At 42.4% G+C, this 26214-nt stretch overlaps 1 protein-coding gene across 1 annotated transcript in view; it reads left to right on the top strand.

Moving 5' to 3' along the window:
• The window catches only part of GTPBP8 (GTP binding protein 8 (putative)), a 69924-nt gene extending 45078 nt beyond the window's left edge, over nucleotides 1-24846 (top strand). The window contains exon 6 of the mRNA XM_035000165.1: nucleotides 24539-24846. Coding sequence (XP_034856056.1) covers nucleotides 24539-24689 — 151 coding nt within the window. The 3' untranslated portion in view covers nucleotides 24690-24846. The remainder of the gene's footprint in view (nucleotides 1-24538) is intronic.
• The last annotated feature ends 1368 nt before the right edge of the window (nucleotides 24847-26214 follow it).

The following is a 26214-nucleotide window of genomic DNA, read 5'->3' as shown; positions in this document are numbered from 1 at the left end:
TGCCAGTCCCTCTCCCTCTGCCCATTCCTTAGGTACGGTGTTCTCTACATGCTCCCATGGCTACATCCAGAAGATGAAAATACAAATCCCTGTCTGCAGCTCAAATTTCTTTCCTGAGCTTCAGACTTCAGAGCAGGTAACTAGAGCATGTATCTGTATTTTCCCCTGATGATGCCAAAGCATCTCATAGTCAACACATCCCAACCTGAAGTCACCTCCCACCCTCCTCCCTGAAAACTTGTATCTCTTCCTGTGTTTCACTGAATAATATTTCTCTCCACCAAGTTATCCAATCAATCAGCCAAGCCATTCTCTTTGCTGCTGATAGAATGACTTTTCCAAAATTCAAAATATGATCATTTCAGTCCTTTTCTGTCAATGGCATATTAATTCCACGATAAAGCCTGAAGCTCATCACATGATATAAAAACTATGTATCAAAGCTGGCTAGCTGTACAACAAGATCCATGTTCTCCGCTTACTGCTGGATGTACAGCTGGGCTGCTCTTCCCAGCCGCTCTGGAATTCAGGGTGACCATGTCACTGAGTTTTATACAATGGATGCCATCCCCGGAGTAGTGTCTTTAAGAAGTACCTATGCCTCTTCCACACTCTCTCTTTCCTGTTCAGTAGTTAGGATGAAGCCCCAGAGGACGGCAGAGTCACAACGTGGAATTGTTGTCTGGAGGAAGTCATTGTACACCAGAAACAATTGCTTGGACTGTTAGGTAAGCTAGGAATATATTTCTATCAAAAATTGAAGTGAAGCGTCTCCTGGGTGGCTCAGTCGGCTAAGCATCCGACTCTTGATTTTGGCTCAAGTCATGCATGATCTCAGGATTGTGAGATTGAGCCCCGGGTCAGGCTCCCCACTCAGCATGGAGTCTGCTGGAGATTCTCTGTCTCCCTCTGCCCCTCCCCCACCCCACTCTAAATAAATAAATAAACAAAATCTTTAAAAAAAAATTGGAGTGAAAAGAGGTTGAGTAAGTAGCCCAAGGTCACATGATTGAGTCTATTCAACGGAACTCACATTTGAATCCAGACTGCCTTATGCCAGAAGACAGCTTATTGACCTCTGTGGTGTATTGCTTTTCTTATTGTACATTAAGAGTTTTTATTCTATTGCTTATTTGACTATCTCCATTCAGTAAAAGCTTTTTCGGAAGAAAGATCATGTATGTTTGTTAATTGTTGCCTTCTGGTATCTGGCAGAGTATCTGGCATATAATAAGTGCGCGCTAAATATCAAATGAGTAGCACCGGTGACCTACAGAAAAGATAGGGACAGAGAGATGGGATAAAATGGTTATTCCTCCTCTCTTGTTTTACTGCTTTTGGTCAGGAGAGAGAGGAGTATTTTGAGGAGGAAAGCTGAAATCTCACGTGTAAAGGACAGAAGTCGATCAAGAGTTGACAGTATCTGAATTGTAACTAATTCTCACATTTTAAAAGTCACCTGAATGGGTGAAAGTTTATTTCCATGGAATTCATCCGCTGCCCATAATTTATTTTCCTAAGGAAAAATAGTCCTTTAGAAGAAATTTCCAAATTTCTGCCGTGTAGAAAAATTTTATGTCCAAATTTATGTCCAAATTTTATGTTCATCCCTTAATTCCCAGTTCAGATGCCCCTCGTTTCCCCTGCACTGAAGGTTGGCATTAATCGCTTCTGACTCTGAACTTCCATCTCACTTCATCTCTACCTGCCTCATGATACTGACCACAGTTGGTCTTGTTCTTGAGACACTTGTGCTCAGTTCTGTAAGCACCTCCAGGCAGAAGATATATATCCTCCATCCTGCTGGCACCTGGGTGCTCAGGAAATGCTTGCTAAATAAATACTGAGTTAATTCATAAATAAGCTTTCCCATAAGAACCAAGTACTAGCTTGGCATAAAAAAATTCTTCATTCAAAAAAAAAAAAACATAATAGCTCTGGAAGTCACTGGAACACATTTGAAAGGTCAGCCATACACTTATATGCATAATGTGTTAATATCCCACACACTAGTCTCCAAAAATTTTCCTGATTCTAAAATGTATTCTGCCATAGATTTAAATTTAAAGTGCATGCTTCTACCTGTCTATACTTTTTGGGAAAAATTTTGGCATTTTCAGGACTTACAAAACAAAAAAAAAAAGCATAGGCTCTTTCAAAATGTAATTTGCAGGGACGCCTGGGTGGCTTAGTTATTTAAGCATCCGACTCTTGATCTCAGCTCAGGTCTGCATCTCAGGGCCTGAGATCAAGACTCTGAGCTGAGCTCTATGCTGGGTGCTGGGCAGGGAGCCCACTTAAAAACAAAGTGCAGTTTGCATGCAAAAGTCTTAAAGAGACAGCCTCTCACTTGCATTGAGGGACTCTCAGAAGGTATAAGACTAACATGATTCATTTGAATTCTGAAAGTGAATTTTGGTTTGGATTTTGATCTGAATGTATAGGTATGATCCCAGTTTATGATCTGGAGTATGTAAGAATTACAGTCTCTCTCAATCAAATGCTGATTTTCATTTTTTAAAAATGTTTAAAGATTACTCCTTACAAGATTCTTATAACTATCTCAAGATACATGAAATAATGGTTGAAGGGGGAAAAAAAAGACTTTAGAGAGAAAAATGAAAAACATGTTCTTAGCAAACAAAAAAAGGGGGTAGAATTAAAGTCCCATTACTGAGAAATCAGACTCTCAGAGAGAAACCTTTCAAACTCCATTCATTTAATATATCTTTCTACTGTGACATGTAGATTCACATTTTAGTTTAACTTAATAGCTTTAGGTATAATCATTCCCCGTGGACCTGGGCATGGACATCTTAATAGTGCTTGCTCAGGTACGGTCTTTATGGCTAGTTCAATACACACCTTTTCCACCAGGGGGCAGAAAAAGGCTGTACCCAGATTACTCTCTCTAACTGGCTCGTTCTGGCTTCAGTCCGACGCCAAGCCAAGTAACTTAATCCGCATTCCATTCCTCCAAGGGAATCCTAGCTCCACAACCTCAGACAGAACGGCGACAAATCAACTTACCCCTGGCAGCTGAGATTCAGATAATCAAGGAAATATCTCACAGGCAAAGGAGATGCGTGTGATTTCAAGGCGTGTCCCTTGAAGAGTGACCCAAAGGCCTCGCTTTGGCCAGGGGTGCATAACCTAAGTTCATTTTCAAGGACCAGAGTCATCTGATCCTGGGAATGCTAGACTTAAAAAACAAGTTGATAGATAATTGGATGTATTTTTCCTACCTTAAAGATTAAATGCCCAAGAACTGGCCTTGGAATATTGTTTCTACTTTTTGACAGCCTTGCAGCAAAATTTCCAAGTCAGATTTATAAGGTGCGTAGGGATTTGGTTGCTTGTTTGCTTTCTTCTCTCTTGCCAGTTACGTCCTGAGAACTGGGCATGGGTCAGTAGGATCTCTCGGTTGTGGCTGCTAGCAAGTCTGTGCCGGATTTGGCAGGTTTCTGAGAAGGTACCAGGGCCTCTAGTGGAACATCACACCCTCGTGCTCTGCCAGGGGATGGAGCCCAGCCACATTTCAGTGTCTGCTCCTCACCCAGGCTCTGACAGCGGCCATCTTTGCTGCACAAGAAGTTGTTACTGGAATCTTCCAAGTGTTTGCTTTTGCAACTAAACTAGTCAAGAAAATGTTTTTTAAAACTTAAGGTTCACTCAGAAAGGAGATAGTCTTTGTACACCCAGCGTTTTCAAGAGACCCACCATCTGTGCACCCAGATATTCTCACAAACACATACACACATGCACACAGCCAAGAAACAAAAAGTTCTCAGGACAGTCATACTCCTAAAAGCTTTCTTTTTCACACCAGTATGTATCACTGTGTATTCTCATAAAATCTACTGTGAGAGCTGCCACTTAGCAAGAATTTTGCCCTGGAAGTATATAAGAAAATATGATCAGGGCAAGACGCAAAAGTATTCAAATAGTGACAAGAAGCTAAAGTGAGATAAAGCCAATATGCAGGGTCACATCTAACTCAGGTCAACTCTGGGATAAAAATTAAGGATATTAAAACTGGTATGAAAACTCTTCCCCCATAAGCATGTAAGCATCATGAAAACAGGAATGATGCGTTTCTTACTTTAACAAGAAATGATTTAGTTCCTTTTTCTTACTAAGTACTTTTCCTAAGTGTGCTCAATTAATATCTGTCAAATGAAGAAAATACTTCAGAAATCTGCCACGTCAGAGACCAGTATCTCTGAGTAAACCCTCTCCAGGCAGCCGTTTCTCCATCCCCAGCATTTTATGATTTCTTCCGTAGGAACACTAGGTGAGGTAGTTGTCTTGGGTCAAGGGCCCATATGGAAAAGCTGTAATATGAGCAATAATATTCAGAGAGACCAGCTGCCCTGAGAAGCGTGTGGGCACAGATACTGACTGAATAAATAGAAGACTGCCATCTTGTTTTCTCTCTGGGGTAGGATTGCCAGCCTTAGCAAATAAAAATACAGGGTGCTCAGTTGAATTTGAATTTCAGATAAATGAATTTATCAGGGGACATATTTATACTATAGTAATATTCATTATTTATCTGAAATTCAAAAATAACTGAGCATCCTGTATTTTACCTGGCAATCCTACTCTGGAGCATACACTTTCGGAGCACTTGTCTGACTTTATATTTGTGATCTTACTTCCTTTCTGGGCATGTAGGTTGTATCCTTTTAACTTCAGCATATGAATGCCATCATAGCGGGATGATAACAGTAGGTAACATTTAATCCCCTGAAGTGTGCCAACAAAAATCCCAGTATTTGAAAATGTTCTCTGGCCTCCAAGTTTTGAGAAGCACTAGTATACAATCTTTAGTAATCGGTCGTCTTTGATCTGAATGAAGAGCCTGCCCTGTAACCTTTCTGGTCCCCCATATTTTGGGAAATACTTTCTGGGCAGATACCTTATTTTAGAAGGTTGACACTAGGCCTTGGAAGTTCTGTGTTTCCTAAGTAAGTTCCAGCTAATTATCAACTTCCTAATAATGGAGTAGATCTACCACCCAGTTCTGGGTATGCGGCAAGGATTCATATGCAAGAGTGTGGGGGAAAGTACTGAATGAAGTGAGGAGACTATGAACTCAGCTTTTCCAATATAAATAAAGCTTAGAAAAAGTGATCCTCAGACTTCTGTTCACAAACATCCAGTATTAGTCCTGGATCGGAGCCCATCTTTCTTGAAAACCCATACCTCACTGTAACTCTAAACCAGTGAGCAGTTCACTCACCCTCGCAAAGGGACCGGGTCCACTTTTACTCTGAGCTCAGCCCTTGCACTTCATGGGTCCAGATGACCCTGGACACCTTAGGGGGAGGTGGGGAGGGAGTGGCAGGGGACAAAGGAATCTAGGTGGCAATGAGGGAGGGGACAGTAATGAACACTTTTCCATAAGAAAATCGTTGTTCAAGTGCTCTGTTATCACTTGTAAACATTACCACTTTTAATTGAACCATATTATAAATGAGTATCATTGAGTAAAATGCCACCAATCAAATGAATAAAAATGAAACTCTTGCTTTTCTAGAAACCTCCATTATGTTATATGGCATTTAAGACCTTACACAAATTAACACTAATCTACCTTCCCAACCTCATCTCTTGCCACTTCTTTCTAGGACCGCCATACTCTACTCCAGGGTGTCAGAGTCTCAACACTATTGACATTTCAAATGGGACAATTCTTAGTTGTCAGGGCTGTCTTGTGCATTAGAGAACATTTAGCACCAACCCTGGCTTCTACCCACTAGATGCTAGTGGGACCCCACCCCCAAGGTCATGACAACCAAAAAGTGTCCAGAGACATTGCCAACTGTTTCCTGGGACATAAAATCACCCCCATTGAGAACCACCAGGAATAACTACCTCACCTCCATTAAAAACCACTGTAGCCCCTGAGATAACTTGCCTTTCTATGAACACATTTTCACACACCATACTCCACTACACACACACACACACACACAGCTTTCTTCCTGTTCCCTGTACCTGAAACACCCTACTTTTCTCTTTTTTACTGACAAACTTATACTTATTGTTGCAGGCCTAAATCAAATGCTATCTATCTATATTGTTTCCCTTAGAATCCATTCCAACTTAATTTCCTTTCCCTCCTCCGGCTACCAGAGGCACTGCACACATCTTTGCTAGTACTGATAGTACTTACCATATGAAATTGTTATTCCCTCCTCCCTAAGAGACTGTGAGGTCCTCAAGAGCAAGGTCTGTGTGTCCACACTACCCAGCATGATTTGTGTGTATGCGTGCGTGTGTATGTGTGTAACAAAACTAACACCAACAAAAACATAAAGCACTCAAATAAATGTTTTTGTTGAAGCATAAGGCAAAGTCCTAAGTTATGCCATTTACTATATATTTCCTAAAAGAATATGTAGATTTTCGTACTCATCAAGTAGATTAACTTAGACGAGATAGCTTCAGCAAATCTGGATTGCTCACTATTTTCCAAACATGCATGGTACTTTCCCATCTTTACCCAGTTGCTGAAATTGTTTTCTTCCCCTGGAAAGTTCTAGTCTCATTTCTCTCTGTCAAAATTGGCTTGGAGTCCCAGAGGAAGAGCTGCCTTTGGAAGGAGAAAGGACCTCTTCCCCTGAGAGAGAAGGAAAGAAAAGGGGAAGGAGTGAAGCACCACATCACCAAGGTAAAGAGGAGAGTGCAGGGACCTCACCTCCAGACATTCTCACCCACTAGAACAAGATGGTAGAGCATGCGCCAAGGCCTGCCCAGTGTGTGAACCTGCAGTTCCACAAGGATCACCCTCCACCAGATGTGTCAGGGAGATGACAAGGGATGACTTAAAGGGTGGCAAAGCAGTAGTGAGGTTGCAGGGTTCCTCTCAGATGGACATATCTTTTCCTGGAAAACTCCTACTCCTACTTCAAGACCCAGCTCAAAATGTTCCCTTCTCTGACTCAGCCAGGTGGAAACTGAACTCATGAGAGTCCTCTCTCCCCCACCCCAGCCCCAGCCCACCCCTGCAATCCTTACAAAGGCATTTACCTTGTATCTTGGGTTTTATGTTCACTCATCTGTCTCTCCCATTACCTCTGGAGCTTCTTAAAAGTCCTAATTCATCTTTATATTCCCAGCACCTGGCAACATGGCCAGCACATATAAGTGCTGGAAAAATGTTGAGTGAGTGATGGGTGGGAAGAATGAGCATATGAATGAATGAGTGGAATTCCCTCCTCTGCAGAAGCCTACCTGTGCTCAGCAGATTAAGCAGAGCAGAGAGAGACCCAAGGAGAGGCTGGTCTGGTCGTCTCTGACTACACAGGAACAAGGCAAGACTGCACGTGTGCAAGCATGTGAAGGAAAGCAAACAAGAATAATAGCCACGAAGTAAATGTGAAACTCAGATGGTTTTCTCAGAAGCCATGTACAGTCCTGAATAGCAGGGGAAAGAGTGGGAGGATGGGGAACTGAGTGCAAAAAGTAACGGGCCCAGGAGATAATTTACAATTGGGAACGGAATGCCTTCCTAAATCGGAGAGTGTGTGGTCCAAAAAGCAGAGTGCCACAGACGCAGTTACTGTAAAAAACCACTCGTGACTTTTTTTTTTTTTTTGCAGAAATAAAGTCTGTTTTGAATCTGTTTTTCTAGCAGCACATAGCCTTGCTTTGAAAAGCAGTAGCTCCACGAAACGGTCTTTCAGATCGAACTCCGTTTCGTGTTCACACAGGGTACTGGCAACACTGGGGTTGCTGCTTCCTGAAGCCCCTCCGCACGCTCTCTGCCTCTGTCTTTATCCCTAACAGCCAGCCTGCTGGGTGGGGGCGCTCTGTCTGTTTCACACACGGGGAGATTGAGGCAAGCAGCGGTTACACGAGAAACCCAAGATCACACACTAGTACACAGGACCAACATGGGAAGACCAAGTCTTTCCTTTTTCAAGATTTTATTTATTTATTTGAGAGAGAGAGAGACAGAGATTGTGACAGAGATAGCAAGAGAGAGCACAAGCGGGGAGGAGAGGGAGACGCAGGCTCCCCGCAGAGCAGGGAGCCCGATGCGGGGCTGGATCCCAGAACCCTGGGATCATGACCTGAGCCGAAGGCAGACGCTTAACCAACTGAGCCACCCAGGCGCCCAGACCAAGTGTTTCTGACGGCAGGGTCCATATGCTTCCCACTATATTGAGCAGATGCTCCTTCAAATGTAATTAACAAAGGGTAGTGATGGGGACACCCACAGAATCAAGGCTTCATGGGCCCTGTGCTGGAACGACCCTATGCTTCCCTTAATGTTCTGCTGTTGCTGTCGTGAAATTCTTAATACTTTAACAAGGGGCCCTGCGTTTTCATTTTGTCCTGGACCCTGCAAATTATGTAGGCAGTCCTGCACAGAATCATAGAGTGTTTGCGCTGGAGGGGCTTTGAGAGGTCACTGGTTCTACCCCCATGCATTTTAGAGAGGAGGAAACAGTCACAGAGAGGTCAAGGGGCCTGCCTTTGGTCACACAGCTGACTGGCAGCAGGGCGGCGGCAGAGCCCAGGTCCTCGTGTGCTTTCCCCCTCACCACACTGTCCCCTTGAGTCCCCTTCCCTACAGGAGCTTATCTCTAGCCAGAATGTCATTTGTGGCCGAGCTGGGTCAACTCACTTCACTCCTGGGCAAATGGCCCTGGGTATTTCATAAAACCAAATGCACATAAACCTAAATGTGATTCCAACAAAACCACAATGTCTACACTGCGGTAAAAGAAACTTTGAGCAGAGTCTCTCACCTACCACCCCTCTGCCTTGCCCTAGGCTCCCTAACATGCATTTCTTAGCAGAGGGAGGTAAGCTCAGCCAGGTCAGGCTGGGATCATTACCAGGGCAGTCAGGGGGAAGTCGGGCTCAAGGCCAAGGCCGGGGCTCCTACCAAAGCTGACCCAGAGAAGAGGGAGCCTTTTGGCCCGGCCAGTCTCCCTCCAGGGTCCAAGGCCTAGATATTCTGCTTCTCCTCTGTTGGTAACACATTAAGCCCAGTCAGAGCCTATCAGAGCCACTGTCACTTAAGACGATGTAAGGATTTGTAGTCACCTCTTTCATGCCCATGTATTTGGAATCTCCAAGAATGAAGACACAGAGCTCTGATTTCCAGTCCAGAAAACATGTATTTGCCTCAGACACACGAGAGCATGTGGCTCTACTCAGGGGAGACCTGCTACTGGGAAGTGTTGGACTATTTTGGAAGTCACACGTGTGGACCATGGCCTGAAGAGGTGTGGCCCATGCAGATCACCAAGGGAACATGGTTCTGTTCTAAAAGAGCTTCTCTCAGTTTCCTGGTGTTGTGGAAAGGTTTTGTCAGTAGGCACCGTATGAACAGTTTCCATTTTCAGTCAGAATAAACACAGTATGTGTTAACACTGCTATGGTGTGGTCACAACTTAATGAGATGGTACCACCAGATGACCATTGTCCTTATGTCAAACAGGGCCTGGCACATAGTAAGTGCTCATTAAATACTGTGTGAATGAATGCTACTTGTGGCTTTGAAGGATTACTAAAATAGCAGTATAAATGAGGGGCACCTGGGTGGCTCAGTCAGTATAAACATCCGACTCTTGGTTTTGGTTCAGGTCATGATCTCAGGGTCGTGAGATTGAGCCCCGCATGGGGCTCTGCATTCAGCGAGGAGTCTGCTTGAAGATTCTCTCCCTCTGCCCCTCCCCCCACTCATGCCCACACACACTCTCTCTCTCAAATTAGAAAAAAATCTTTAAATGAATGACTAATGTAGTGTCATAGATTTTCATTCTAACGTGATGACCAAAAAGGGGTATTTCACGAACTCTGAGGAGGTTAAATGGGTCCATGATATCTTGTATGCATTTGATCCAAATGATGACAAATAAAGATGGAGAAAATTTTAGAAGTTGTCATTTCATTTCTCCATTATTGTCCAAGGGCTCTATGTATTTATGCTAATTTTAGTAACTCTAACACACATACAGATATATATGTAAAGTATATTTATAAATGTATTAATAGAGAAATATAAACATTTTTATTTGCTAATCTGTGTGGGTATATATATATGTGTGTGTGTGCATATATATATATGTGTGTGTATATGTTTGTGTGTATGTGTGTACAGAGAGAGTCTGTTTTTTTTCCCAACATCATGACTCACGACTCCTAAATACTCCATGTCTACTTTCACAAAACAAGAACACTCTTTTGTGAAACCATCAGACCACTGTCCCAGTCTGAAAATCAGCATCAACACAACACCAACTTCCAATCCACTGACCCCATTCAGATTTCTCCAACTGTCTGAGTGTCTTTTTTCTCATTCCTCTCCAGAAACACCCATTGTCTCATTGTTCTCCTTCGGTCTGGAACAGTCTTTCCTTTCCCTGGCTCTGTGTACTTGACTGTCTTAAAGAGACAGACTTTTCATTCACTAGGATGACCCTCCACTTGGATCAGTTAGATGTTTCCTTAGACACAAGCCATGCATTCTTGGCAGAAACATTGGAGAAAAGATGCTGTGCTCTTCTCAGCACGTCACATTCCAAGGCTACACTATGGCCTGTCCCACTACTAGTGATGTTAACCCCGATCATCTGGCCAAGTTTATGTCTGCCAAGTTCTCCACGGCAAAGTCACCACTTTTCTTTGTATCCGATTAGTGTTTTGTGGGGAGATAGTCCAATATTACACCTATATACTGTACATCAACTTTGCACACTTAGTAGTTGGAACTCTACTGTAAGGAAGAACTACTTCTTTCCCTTCATTTCCTTATGTACACATTTATTTATATCAGTGTGAACTTATGGAGTATTATTTTATTCATTGCATTTCAATCCAGTGTTCTCATTATTTATCTTGATGCTTTAGTTGTCCTAGGTTTGGCCAGTAGGAGCTCTTCAAGCTGACTTATATGTCCTATTGATATGTCCCCATCATTCTTTGAGCATTACTTTCTGTCACAACAAGATGACTGAGGTTCATCTGGTTCTTTCCTTGCCCTAGCCTTATAGTCAGCCATTCCTCTAAGGAGCCCTGGCTCCTTTGAGTGGAGGAAGCATATAAAAACCAAGATCTGGGAACGTGGTATGCTCAAACTATTTCTACATCTATGTATATATATTTAAGAATTCATGAGTTCATACCAATACTTACAGCTTCAGTCCAACACTTCAGCATCTTTCTAGCCTTCCCTATTTCCATGTTTGAAAATCTTGTCTCAGATGGTGAGAAGTATGAATTGACTATCCTCAATATATTTACCTATTTGCTCAATTAGCTTATTTGCTAAAGGTAACCAATCCGCAGCCTTCCAGCTGCCTGCTCCATCTGCCACCTCTACATCTTCCCACTTTGTTCCTCAGCAATCAGGCTGCCTCCCACCACCACATCCGCCTAGTACCGCCGCCCCCTTACTGCCCTGCTTCCTTGGATGAAGGTGAGAAGGGAAGGGAATAGATTGGTATTTTGAAAGGCTTCCCAAATTATTCTAAGTATGCATGCACGTTTGCACATCATCGGAATAGAGAGCTAAAGGAAGGCAGATATTTACATGTAAACCTGAGTTCCAGATTATCAGATTCCGCATATGGCATTCTCCTGGAAGCATCTGTTTTAGCAAGAATCCACGGTCTCACTGAATGGGTGGAATTGGAAGGCCCTGGAAAGGGTGGGGAGTCAGAAGACTTTGAAGCAAGATAAGATGGTAGGACAGCAGAAGCTGGGGATGCCAAAAGAAATCATATAACTTTGCTACAGGCTGGCCCTCACCATCCCATCTCAAAATTATCTCATGTACCCCTTCTGTAGTGTGCATATGTTTCACTCCTCCCTGATCTAATTTGCAATTGACCTCCTAATGCTTTAATTCCTGAAGTCTGGGAAGAAAACGACTGCTTTTAATTTGTTGAAGGCTTCACTCTATTTCTGTAGCTGTCTTGTCTTTTTCCACTTTGGAGAATGGATTGCGCTCCTGAGCATGAGTATAGCCAGTGCATGCACAGTTTGGTCTTGAGCACATCTCTGCCAGCACACCTCAGCCTTGACCTATGTTATCTGTTCTTGGACCCCTACTCAGCAACCTCATCACCTTCTTTATTTAGTCTTTGCCATACAGCCTGGTAGAAATTGCAAACCCAACACTAAACTCTGCGAGGCAGAACTGCCAGGGAAGAACAGTATTGACGTGCCCAAGCCAAAATGACCGCACTTCCTCCAGCTCCACACTAATGAGGAAATTTGTCGAATATTTATTCTGGAAGAGAAATTGAAATCAAGTTAATAGGGAAGGAGGATGAAGGATTGAATTCTGTTATTGCCTTTCCTGGCTTCCGACGTTGCCGGGGAAAGCCATAAAACCTTATTTGTGCTGTTCATTTTCATATTTTCATGCTTACATTATGGCTGAAAGAAAAGTCAAGGCTGGCTCCAGATGAAACGTCTCTGCCTGAAAAAGGAACACTTAGTCCCAGAGCCTCAGCTGGCACAGCCCTACAAACTAAGCTCGCACAACAACATTCGGGCAAAAGTTAAACAAGGGAAGAACTGAGAAGAGAAAGAGCCCAATAGAGGCAGTTCTTTTATTTATGAAAGTTTTTGTGTAGTCAGTGTCTGATTTGTTAATAATAGGTTAGTCTCTAAAATAGTCCTCTGACCTGGTGTGCAATTCCCAGAGATCACCATGGATGTCATTTCAAGAAGGAATCCTTGAGTACCTTACAGACTGACATGGACCACGAGAAAACTCCAGTGTGAGGTGGAGTTCACACAGCATGAAGTTGAGCTCTAGCAGTACCTTTTTTCCAAGATATAGACAGGGAAGCTTAAAGGTGATTTTGTTTTCATGGGTGTGTATGTGCGTTAAATATCAAAGTACCAGAAGAGGAAAGGAACGGAAAAAAAAAACAAACCAGACTAATTTGTAAGCTGAAAAGAAAACTACAATAAATAGAATGAATTAGAGGTTGGGGCCAAGACCAGCTGGGAAATTAATACAGTTACTCCTAAGAAAGATTAGGAAAATACCTTAGTCTGTTCAGGCTGCTGTAACAGAACACAAGACGGGGTGGCTTATAAACAACAGGAATTCATTTCTTACAATTCTGGAGGCTGGGAAGTTTAAGATCAAGGCACCAGCCAACTTGGTGTCTGATGAGGGCATCCTTCCTGGTTCACAGACCGCCATTTTCTTACTGTGTCTTCATGTGGTGGAAAGGGGGGAGAGAGCTCTCTGGGGTCTCTTTTGAAAGGGCACTAATCCCATTCATGAGGGCCTCACCCTTATGACCTAACAACTTCCCAAAGTCCCCACCTCCTAATACCATCACACTGGGGATTAGGTTTCAACATATGAATTTGGGGAAGATATGAGCCCTCAGTCTATAGCAGGAAGTAAGGAAGATTGTACTAATCAAGGCACAAAGAGGCTCTGTCAACCAGTGGTTTCACTTGTCTTCCTACTATGTGCGCCACATTGTGTCGAAACCATAGACCAAAGAAAGAAGTAGAAGGTCTGGTTTCTATTTACAATCTATGCCAAGCCAAGTGGTGTGCTGGAATCGGCTCACACCAGCTCATGAGAACAGCATTAAATATTCAGGAAATTCTCCAGCAGGTTGTTCAACCATTGTTCGCTTGAAATCAGCCACAGAAGTATTAATATTTACACCATGAAAATGGACAAGCCCTACAAATTAGGACTTCATTTTTCAAGGACAGTTTTACCAGCACACACTGCCAGGAACCATAAAGGGACACTCCCCAAGGCTGGAGATGATCCATTTAGAGTTAGAAGGAATATGAGGATTGACGCGAAAAAGGACAAGATGGCTTCTGTGAAGCCATGTCTGCAGAGTAGGGCAGAGCCACCTGGTGCCTTGGGGAGGCTCCTGCTGAAAGCAGGACTTGACTATGGAGTGTAAAAGAAACATCCATTTTTTTTCCTAACCAGTCTTAATCACCATCCCTTCCTCATCCCCGACAAGGGCCATCTCATCAACCTACTCAGTTTCTAAGGAGAGGCAGAGAGGAACACAAACTAGAAAAAGAAGGAAAAAGTAGAAAAGCTGTTGAAGCATGCAACTCATTGGCTTTTACAGATGGGACAGGCTTTGAGGATTACCCACCCCAGCCCCTCACTTAGAGTTGTGAAACAGAACCAAAGTGGTAGAATGACTCGTAGGTCATACAACTACTTAATGCCATGGCCAGGGCCAGCAACTAGGTCTCATTCATTATCCCTACTACGTGCTAGGCACTCTGATGGTTCTTAATCCTTGCTCTTCCTACCACTGCCTCCAGTATTACTTACTCGCCAGAAGGGGAGGAGGCAGGTTGGAATGAAAGGAAGAATGGAAGCTCGTTAATCCTTCCCTCCCAGCCAGCGCATGGAATATGTGTTGTTTCAAGAAGAGTTGGGTTTATTAACGCCAACCATGAAGGGCCTACCAATTTAGAAAAGGGATGTGTGCTTGAAGAGATGATAATGAAGGTGCTGTGTATGTACCATCTGGTATAAGTAGAAAAAAATATTTTTTGTCCCAAATTGAGTTCCAAGTCATAATTTCTTAAATCACAATTTTTACTCCCTAGGCGACTACCAAAAATGAGCTGGTGATTTCAATTCTTTCCAGATGGAAAAAGGTTGATGTCATCCCAAGCCTTGCCTCTGCATGAGTCATTTATTCTGCCCCGCATAATGGGGCAGCTGAGGCTAAGGTGTCACAGTTGGAATGAGTCCCTGAGACCAAACAGGCCCCTTGAGAGCTAATTTCTACCTGTCAGGGTTGCACCACTCAGACTTGGGGAGAGAAACTCATATTGTAGCTACACCAGCTGAACCTTCTCAGGGAATAGAAGACTCACTTCTATACTGGCTGTCCAGCCCCTCTCATCAGTATTAAACTCACATTATATTTTAAAAAGAGAGGCTCTTATTAAGCCAATCGAAATAAAGCCTTTGTGAGAAAACAGTGCCATACTAGTCCCCAGAAGGGTGGATGGAATGTCTCGCTTGATTGATCCTCTGCCTCTCGGATTGCGGTGATCATTCCAACAGAAGTAACAGGAGGATAATGTCCACCACTGGCAACATAGACTTTCTGTGGCAAGAGGAATACAGAGGTTTTCTTTAAAGAATCATTTTGGGCCTAGAATTATATCAGATCCGTTTTCACAATTCTTACTTTGTGCCTAATAATTAATTGCATTACTGAGATGACTTAAAGGACAAACTCATCATCCATAGGTATGTCCACCAAACAGATGGTAACTCCCCCGCCAGAGCTGGCAATAAAGTAGAACGATAGAGACACAGAATAAAGCAAAACTGAAAACCATTGCTAGGTAGTTGTCCTCTGACCATTCAGTCACCCTCCCCTGGGGAAAGCAGGTCCATCTAGATGAGATGCACTATAACATGATATGTGAGCTTCATAACAATTGTTCTGGGTCATACGGTGACCAGCCATCCCAGTCTGCCTAGGACTGGGAGGGTTCTTGAGATACAGACTTTTAGTTTTAACATCAGGATAGTCTCAGGTGAATCAGGAAGAGCTGGTAACAAAATTAAACTCCAATTCCACCATCCCCCAGTTCACTGACTACAAAACTAATGCTCTAAGAAATTGAGAGCCTTGCTCGAGATCACAAACTATATGATGGCACAACCTGAATTTGTATCCCAATCTGACTTCAAAGACAGGGCTTCCCTTTCAATGGTCTGTAAGGAGATTTGTATTTATTGACAGAAAGGGATAAAAATATTAAAATAGTGGATGTTTTCTTGTAGCCCTCCACATTGGAGGCCTATTTAACAAGACAACAGGCTTAAAAACTAGCCTTTGGGTGTGAAAGATTTCTTAAATTTCTTTGGGAAGGAAGCATGGAGAACTCAGATCATAGAGTATTTCTATATTTTATGGAAGATACAATTACTGATTATGAAGACTAGGTCATGAGTAGGGTAACCATATATTCCAGTTTTCTGGGACAGTCTTGGTTTATTCCTATTATCCTGATGAATAATTAAGAGTCCTCCCTTTCACTCTCAAAAAAGTCCTGATTCAGATGATAAATTATATGACTTCCCTAGCCAAGAGGCTTACCACTCCAAAATAGAAAGGTGATATAATGGAAAGAAAACAAAGCCCAGGGTGCCTGGGTGGCTCAGTCAGTTAAGCATCTGCCTTGGGCTCACATCATGATCCCAGGGTCCTGGGATCAAGTCCCGCATCAGGCTCCCTACTCACCAGGGAGTCTTCTTCCCCTCCCCTCTGCCCCCTCCCTCTTGCTCATTTGCTCTCACACATGCTCTCTCTCTCTCTCTCTCTCTGTCTCTTTCTCAAATAAATAAATAAGATCTTTAAAAAATTTTTTAAAGAAAAAAAAAAAACAAAGCCTACTCTTTCTGGCTGTGGAGTTGTAAGAAGAGACAATAGATAAATAAGACGGAAAAAAGACAGATAAAGGAAGGTTCCAGGCACCTGAATACTGGAGTCAGCTTATACTGGCTAGCAAGGTTACTTTGTAAAAATTCAAAAATTTTCTGAGCAGTCATTAAATCAATGGTAGCTAGAAATTAGCAAACACTGCACACCAGGGCTTTTCTCCCTCACAGATCCAGATGACCAACACACTATTGGATCCATAGAACTCCTTCTCTCTCTCTCTCTCTCTCTCCCTCCTGCCCCCCTCCCCGCCCATCATGTACATATGTACACAGATCATGAACTGAAATGGCAGGTGTGCTTTAGAAGCACCCAATGAAGTCAAGTGAATTCTGAGGAGAGGAATCTTTATTCTGATTCCTTATCTGGGGCTGTGGATGCCCTTGATCAACGTGGGATGTGTTACTTTAATGCAAACCCAGGGGTACGGTGTAGTGGACAGCGGAAGACATACAAATTTAGCTTGTCCAAACCACCTTCAGTTACCCAGGACATGCAGAACTCAAATTAGGCTGAGGTCTATCTAGAGAACTTGCCACAGAGGGCCTGCCAATCTGACATGGGATTATACTCAGCAGAGGAGACCACCTGGACCAAGGCCAAATATAAGTCTTAGCTCAATTCCAGAGGGGTCTGCAGATGAGGCAGGACTGCCAGCCATGATTACTATCCCTAACTGAGCCAAAAGGGACCTAAGTGAGCATTACGCCAGCCACTGGCTTTAGTCATGAATGCCAGCAAGGTCAGTAGGGATGAGGTGAACAAAGGACACCACTGTGGGTCCCAGAAGAGCAGAGGGCACATAATAGTAAGCACTTAATGCATATCTGCTCTCGCCAGTTTATGTCTAATTTTCTTTCCTGACTATTGGCCCTGGTGACTTGGGGCCCCACATGAGATACGGAAGCAGGGCCTTAAGTAGACTGCTTAACCATTACTGCACAAGGCCTAATGCATATTAAAAGTCCCTTACTCTATGTCACTCATGGGTTTGCTTCTCTCCAAACTCTTATGATACAGAAATTAGTACTGGAAGTGATTTTAGAGCAGCAGAGCCTTAAGGATGGGTTCTCTGAATTAGCTTTGGGTTTTCTGAAATTGTTACTTGGATCTGATTAGATTTAAATATATTAATTACCCTACTGCCAGTGGTAAAGGGGGACACTGGTCATCTGTGTCATGCCGATACAGAACTTATATTATCACCTATTATCTGCAAACACACGTGATCAACTGCCAACAGAAGTCAAAGCTTTTTGTGAAAGAGCAGATGTTGTCATAGAACGTAAAGATAAGAAGTATAAAGGAGCTAGTTAGATGCTTCTTAATAAGCTGGAGAACTTGAAAGAAAGAAAATGGTGAGTTTAGGCCTTCAGATTCCCAGCTCATATTGTAATGAGGACATATGGGCACATCCTGACCTTAAACCTCTAAATTCTGCTGAGTCTTCATTGTTGAAAGGAGCATTCTTTCCTTCCTGTCTATGGAGGTTAGTCTCTCCTCACCTAAGGAACCTGAAATGGCCAATCCTGAGGTGGTGACCTTGCAGGAGACTGCTGATCCTTTTCTAGACCTTCCCTCATGCATTCTCATTGCTTCTAGACCTACGACCAGACTCAACTCCTGGCAGGCCCAAAGGGTAATGTACAGAATTGATGATCCACAAGAAGGTGCAGTGCACACAAAAAGAATTGCACAATTTTGCCCATTTTCACAGAAAATGGGGAAAATGTATGGGAATCCTACATAGATCCTAAAGGTGAGAGGTCAGGGTGGAAGGAATATAATGTTGGGCATGGCCTAATTCATTGATATGGGTGCACTAAACAGAGATTCTCTATTCTGAGTTCTAAGTACTAGCTCAAGCAGCCAAGAGCAGCTGGAAATGGCTCTACCATGGTTGGATGATTGAATTCTGGATGCAAAGGTGGCCTATCCTAAATAAAATGCCAGAACTTCTTTGATACACTGTAGAGCAACAATTCTTAACAGTGTAGTCCACCGAGCCCTGGGGGTCTCCCAAAACCCTTCACAGAGTCCGTAAGATCAAAACTGTTTTCATAATAATACTAAGATGTTATTTCCATTTTTCACTATGTTGCACTGATGGTGCAAAAGCAATTATGGGTAGAGTGTGTCAGCAAGAATCCAGCAGGATCTCCAAACTATACTAGTTGCCCTTGTAGTCTTTATGGCCACACACTCATAATAAAAAGAAAGTGTTAATTGCACTTAAGACTATCCTTGATGGGGGCACCTGGGTGGCTCAGTCGTTAAGCGTCTGCCTTCGGCTCAGGTCATGGTCCCAGGGTCCTGGGATCGAGCCCCGCATCGGGCTCCCTGCTCCTCGGGAAGCCTGCTTCTCCCGCTCCAACTCCCCCTGCTTGTGTTCCCTCTCTCTATGTGTCTCTGTCAAATAAATAAATAAAATCTTTAAAAAAAAAAGACTATCCTTGATGAAGCAGTAATAATATTAATTGTATTAGGTTTTAATCCTTGAGTGCACATCTTTTTAATATTCTGTGTAATGAAATGGGAAGTATTTTTTTAAAGATTTATTTATTTATTTGAGAGAGAGAGAGAGAGCGCTCATGAGCATGAGTGGTGGGGAGTGGGGAGGGGAGGAGGGCAGAGGGAGAGGAAGAGAGAGAATCCTGGAGCAGACTTTGTGCTGAGTGGGGAGCCCAACGTGGGGCTCGACCGCATGACCCTGAGATCATGACCTGAGCCGAAATCAAGATTTGGCCGCTTAACCGACCTGAGCCACCCATGTGCCCCCAGATGGGAAGTATTTATAAAGCACTTCTGCTGCATGCTGAAATATGATGGTCATCTTGAGAAAAAGCACTTGTGTGACTGTTTGAGTTGGGAGCTGAACTAGCAGGTTTTTTCATGGAATACCATCTTTTACTTGAAAAAAAAGACTGACAAACTATAGGTTTTTCTTGACATTTTCATGTTACTTCAGTGAAAACAACTGGCAGCATTTGTTGATAATAAAAATTCAAACTTTCTAGTGAAAATTAGAGATACTGAAAACTTGTATCTGCCACTATATACTTGACAGCTTTTAATTTCTAATATTAGCAAATGTGATTCTCATTATTGTAGAATAAAATGTGTCAACATTTGGATGATCTGTGTAAGTCAGTGGACCAATATTTTGCAAATGACCAATGCATAACACTGTAATATATTCTAAGTTCAATATCGTTCCATATCATCCAAAGTTCAAGATAGACCAGTGGTTTTTACAGAATTAAAATATATTGATGTCATTTAGATTTTATACGGTAATTAACCTTCAAGAAACTACCACTTATTAAGTTCTGGTATAGTATCAAAAGCATATATTTTAAACTTCTCAGTTTTAATTTCTAATACAGTAAAAAACAATAGATATAACCCAAATAAACAAAAATTCTTTAGAGTTCTCAATAATTCCTAAGAAATGCCAAGTAGTCTGAGACCAAAAAGTTTGAGATCTGTTGTCACAGAGGAAGGTATCCAAAGGCTTCAGGACATCTGAATGCTAGAGTGGATTTATCTTGTAAGACATGCCCCCTCCAACTAGGCACAACCGATCTGCTCTGTGTTGCCATCTAACTGGTTTCCGTGGATTCAGGGATGGCAGGGGCTAAATGGCAGACAGTCACAAAGGCAAGGTGGATATAATTACTAGAATGGGTAGCAGAGCCAAAATAATAAACAGAATGGTCTGAACCTCAGAAGTCACTGGCATTGGCTAGTTAATTTTGCTATTTCTAGAGCTGAATAGATGGACAGTCTACTAAAGTTTTACACTAGATTTGTAAAAGCAGAAAAACTAGGTTTGCTCAAGAGAACTCTGAGTTGAATCACAGTAGAGACTTGAGGCCCCTCAACCAATTTCTAAACTTAAGCCAGTCTTGAGATCCAGAGCCCCTTAAATGAAGATCCAGCTGAGTCCTCTTGAGGAAATCTTCTGTACACAGCCAAAAAATGTATGTTATAAATCATCTTCCTAGACTTCCCTTCCTACAAGAGGCATATACCCCAGCTCTCCAGAGGCTTGAAACTGTCCTAATTAGCCTAGTATTTCCATCTAAGTCATTCTATTCTAGCTAATCATTGCCTGGCGCTGCAAAGCCCACTCAGGCCAAGAAAGGGAGCACAGATTTGTCCAACCCTAGACCCCATAGCATGAACCTAATGTCCACAAGATTCATATTGGGCCAACCATGAGTATACCTTTCCTTGTCTCTGCTTCCTCTCCCCCACATCCCTCTGTTTTCTCAGTCTTCTCTTTTGTTTCTGCCTTGTTTTTGCCCTTAAGGTTTTGTCTGTTAGCCCAGTCAGTAGCAGGTTTGTCCCAGATGAAAGAGGAGTCTTCTATATTCAGAGTTGAGAAGATACAGGCAAGATATTTAGACCATCAGTGTCATGTCTTTATCAGCCTTGTCTTTACTTCCCATCCCAAGATAAAGCTACATCATAAGAAACTTCCAACTTTTGCAGGATTTAAAGGCTTTGCTGTAGTCTTACTAAAGGGCTGGAACTTCATCTTACTCATGAAGGAGCTGGTTCATTGAAGGAGCTCAGGAAATGTGTACTGAATGAATGGATAAATGGTCATTCTCCAACTTTTTGCATGTGAGTGTTGAGGTTACCAGGCCCAGACCACCTGAATCCTACAACTTAGTAGTTGGAGAACCCCAACTCCATACCTCATAGGAGAAGATATAGTACAGGTATTTCTAGAGCAAGCTAGAAAGGTATATGCTTTCATATACCTCATGCTCATCCCTCTAGCAAACAGGGATGTGGGGGAGAGGAAGCAGAGACAAAGAAAAGTATACTCATGGTTGGTCCAGCTAGGATATATAATGACAGTAAACTGAAATTTCAGACCCCACCCACTGGGGTCTTCATTACAAGTCCTCTGTAATGTGAGTTTTCTATGTAGCTGAGGATGTATCCCTTTAAGGATCAAATATTATCACTGAACCATTTTGAAATTCTAGATATAGATATAATCATTTTCACAGATTTTTTCATTTATTATATATAAAAGTAAATATAAATATATATTTGTATATAACAAATGAAAATGTTATATATATGAGATCTGCCTTCTTAACCAGAGCCTATTTCACATAGTTCTCTATGTTCAGAACATCGAATTATGAATATCAAATGGAGTTTAATGTAGTAATCCAGTTCCTATAGCAATTAGATGTCTATGAATGAGTCAGGAGTCAGGCTCTGTCTGAAAGAACAATTCCATAGCTAGGCACTGGAATGAGCTCAGTGTCCCCCTAACACTTTAGGTTCAAGTCAACGGTTCAAGAATATGTTTATTCTGTGGCTCCTTCATGTCGGGCGCTGTGCCAGGGGCTGGGTACAGAGGAAGCATAAGACCTAGAGAGAGCTCTCAGGCCACAGTTTCTTAAGACACAGAGGGGGAGAAGGAGCCCCGGGGGCCTTCCCCTCCACAGTCAGTTTGTCCTCTGTCTCATCCAAATTGAATTGTGACCAAGAATCTCTTCCAAGGTTCTTGTTCCCTGCTCTCCTTTTCTCGGAGAAAACGTTTCTTTGGCAGCAGCAACAGCTCTTTCTATGTGCTGAGTACTTATGCTAATCAGTGATCTGGCACCAGTTTTCTGATTCTTTGGTCTGATTATTTATTATTTGTGGAGTGTGGTAAGTGCAGATGGTATTTTGCAAAGCACAGAATTCTGAGCATGAAACCCCAGCCTCAAGGCGTTGACTGTCTGATTTAGGCTTAAACAAAACACTGAATAAACTGGGAGACATCTAGTTGAGTTGATGTGGCTGGAAAGGAGGAAAAAAAACCGAGACTGAGAAAAAGAAGTAAGTTTTGTGGAGGGATTTGAAAAGGGATAAAGGAGCATCAAAAATGGGAGCTATTACCAAACCAAGGGGTTAAAAAAGAAACAAAAGGAGCATTGAGGAAAGAGTCTCAGGAAAGAAAGAAATTCAATGAGACTCCCTGCTTGTGTCTTTTAGTTGAAGAGATGAGAGGCAGGGATGTTGGAGTACTGGGTGTTATATGCAACTGATAAATTATTGAATGCTACATCTGAAACTGATGATGTACTATACATTGGCTAATTGAATTTAAATTAAAAAAACTTTTTAAAAAAGAAAACCTTAATGATCATGGACCAAGTAACCAGGTCATGGACTAGCATTTATCTTCTGGAGAGAAGGGGGGAAAGTTCAGAAATTCCCTCTTACTGATTCATCCAGAGATGATCATACTCTCAGTATCTCACTCAAACTAATAAAATTCACAAAAGCTCTTATATAATTAAGAATTTAGAATTATTTGATCTTGAGTAGATGATACAGGTTGAAAGTAAGTGGGCAGAAAAGATAAGCCATACAAGCAGTAAGCATAAGAAGGGTAGAAAGCTCTATTACTATCAGATAAAGTAGACTTAACGGCAGAGTATTTCCAGAGATAAAGAGGGACATTACATAATGATAAAGAGTCTATTCATCAGGAAGGTATAAAATAATAAGTGAGTATGCACCTTATAACAGAGCTGCAAAATATACAAAGTGAAAATGAGCAGAATTAAAGGGAGAAATAGACAAGTCCACAGTCATGGTCAGAGATTTGAACACCCTTTTCTCAGCAACTGACAGAACTAGATAAAAAATTAGTAAAGACAGAGATGACTTGAACAACACTATTGACCACCTTGACCTAATTAATACTTTAAAACATTTCATACATCTACAGAACCTATATTCTTTTCTAAAATGGATGATAACTCTGACCCCAAAACTTGTCTCAGTTACGTGAATGAATTATTCCCCACAATGTAGCAGAACGTTTCAGTGTGAACCAAATCTCAGGTCCCTGCATCCAAATAGCTTACAGGTTACCTTACATTTGTTGCAGTCTTCTTGATTTTCAAGTAGTGGTTCTAGGTTCCTTAGTAATACTTAAGGAATACTCTACTAGATCAAACCTACAAACTGTCTTTGAGGTTGGATTATTTTCAGACACTATATTGCCCTTGTTGACTTCTTCCGTATATACAGAAAATTCATTCTCCAGGTGCTGTCTCCAACAGTAACATAAAATATTCTGTATCTGAGTCCTAGAAGACTTGGTTCTTGTCTCCCTGCCCCCCCTCAACCCCCACACAAATTTCTTAGCCATGCGACTTTAGACACATAACCTCTTTGAGCCTGATTCACTTTCCTTGTCTATAAAAGTCTTAGGACTATAGTGAAGTTCAACTGAAGGGTTAAATGAAGCCTTTTTATGAACCATGAAGCACTATCCAAATATCATGGATCAATTCTTTTTGTACTAATACCAGCGGGGGTATTTGTACTCCCAAGAAAGGGAAATTGGGGCAGGTATCAAGCCTAGGGTGAATAGAAATTGTATGATGGGAGGATAAAGTAAAGGTTGAAGGGTTTATTCTGAGGCAAAACCTGTGAGAATCTTAGATTTCATATCTCAGGAAAGATTATAGTTAGTGTAATGGACACCATTTAAAGTTTGCAGAAAGAGGACATGGGGGAAAGCTTGGGCCTAAAAATAAGATTTGGCCATTGGAGACTTTGCTGGAGGACCTGTTGAATGTCATTAATCTCACAGCAAAATGGATGGATTTCAGCCTGGGAATGATGAATTCTAGACCTCATTCTACTGTGGAGTTTCTGAGTAATCTTGCACTAGAAACTTCATTTCTCTAAGCCTGTTTCTCCACCTGAAAGTGGAGAGTAATGATATATGTCACCTACAACAGTCCTGAGGTTTGATTAATGTTTGTGAGTGCTTTGAGCAATTTGGAAGGACAAGGTCTTTAAGAATACAAGATTATTTAGAAAAGTGAAAGAACACGATCAGAGAGGACTCGGAGCGTCTCCCTCTGTGTAGCCTTTCATGAGATTCCTCTCTTTTTGTCTTATAAGGAAAGAAAATCAAGTCAGGAGATGACTAATCCCACAGGCTAATCTCTTCCCTTAACCTTCTCTCGACACACACTCTTCTCCTATAGGAGTATGTTGGAATTTTGTCGTTCAGATTTCCTCATCAGTACAGATGCATTCCTTCCTAGAAATATGATCGTGAAAAATGAAGGCTGTGGTTTTCCGAGGAGCTGGCTGGGGGCCCGGCAGTCAGATGTTCTCTGTCCCTCGCTCTACCTTGGGCCTCTGCAAATGACAGTGCTGTTCAACTTCCTTTCCTCAGATGTACAATTGGAATAAAAATGCCCCTCTCTGTGAGGTCAAGTGAAAACTAGTTAGCTGTGTTTTCTTGAAGTTTCTCTCCATTGACATTTCAGCACTCTGCAGACATTAATTGGAACAACACTTTCAGAGGTTACTTCTAGCCCATGACCACAAAATTCTTAATGGAAATGAATATGAAAGAATCTGGGAAGTTTACTAATCACCAAAGTTTTGGGATTCTGGTGACATTTCCTAAGCTTTCCATTTAGAAAAAACACAAGGGGACTTCGCCAAATCTAGTAGCCACTTGCAACTGTGTGTTATATTAAGAGCACCAAAAAGAAATTTTTATCTCTTTCTCTCTTTTCCTTCTTTTTTTTTTTTTTTTGTGGTTGGTATTTCTCTCTGAATCTCTCTGGGTTTCACCCCTTCTCACTCTCTCTGTTTCCCTTTCTCGTTTCTCTCAAATTTAGGTAACGTGTAAATGAAAGCTTAGTTGAGAGTTATCACCAAGTTGGCCAACTTGCAGCCTTGCTGGAAATAAAACTCTTTTAAATACAACTGTCATCAAACTCATTAGCATCCTCCTCCCCTTACCTCTTTCACATTGGGTCACTAACAAGTTACAATGTTTTTCTTTTTCCTCTCCAGTCCCTGTTGTTTTGGGGTTTTGTTCTCTTCTTCCTCATTTCTGCGTTGCTTGCTCCATCTTAGAAGCCAGGGTCAGCCCTGCGGCCACCAATGCCATCACTCCCCGGCAGACAGAAAGGCTCAAATGTCAAAAGATGCCTCGGTTGCCTCTGACAAAAGTGTGGATCAGCTCCGAAAGGGAATAAATATGATAGGGGGCACAATAATAACAGTGCGCGCTTGTTAACTACAAAAATCCAGCAGGATCGGGGGCAGGGAGGGAGGGAACGTGGAGAATAGAAGCTGCCTCGGCAGGAGCCCCTGGGGGACAGAGCGGAGGGGGGTCCTCCAGCAGCAACCATCAATTCTATGGGCTGGTTTTGTTTTGTTTTGTGAGGTCTGAACTGAGGCTCAGCTGATGGGGCAGGGGGGTGGCTAGGGGGTGAATAAGGGATTTTACCCAAACCAGTGACTCTGAATGGAGGTCTTGGGCTCCATCGAGGGGGCCTCAACAGTGGGAGCTTGAAAAGAGGGTCTTTGGACTATTGGGGAGGGGGGAAGGGGGGGTTGTGTGGGGGCTGGGGAAACATTTTGAGGTGGGAGGGATAGGGGGAAGGAGGAGAATAGCACAATAATGGGAAAAAGGAGGCCAGCTTCTGAGCTCTCATTTCTGACAATGAGTCCCATGTGGTTCTCTTTATCTCAGCCATTCAGGAGTCAATAGAGGGAGCTTTTTTATTTTCAACTCTGAGTATACAGCCACCCCACCCCCATCACACACACACACACGCACACACACACACACACACCTAAAAGTGTGGGACACTGGGCAAGACTTTAGAAACATTTGAAAAGTTTTTTCCTTGGGTCAGATTTGCTGATTTTAACATCCACCTGCCAGAACTGTACATATGGGACATTCAGTTCACAG

Source organism: Mirounga leonina, unplaced genomic scaffold (genome assembly GCF_011800145.1).
Source record: "Mirounga leonina isolate KUSES-001 unplaced genomic scaffold, KU_Mleo_1.0 Mir_115, whole genome shotgun sequence".
Classification (NCBI taxonomy): Eukaryota; Metazoa; Chordata; class Mammalia; order Carnivora; family Phocidae; genus Mirounga; species Mirounga leonina.
The sequence above is the reverse complement of the archived record's forward strand: the minus strand, read 5'-3'. Positions and strand labels throughout refer to the sequence as shown.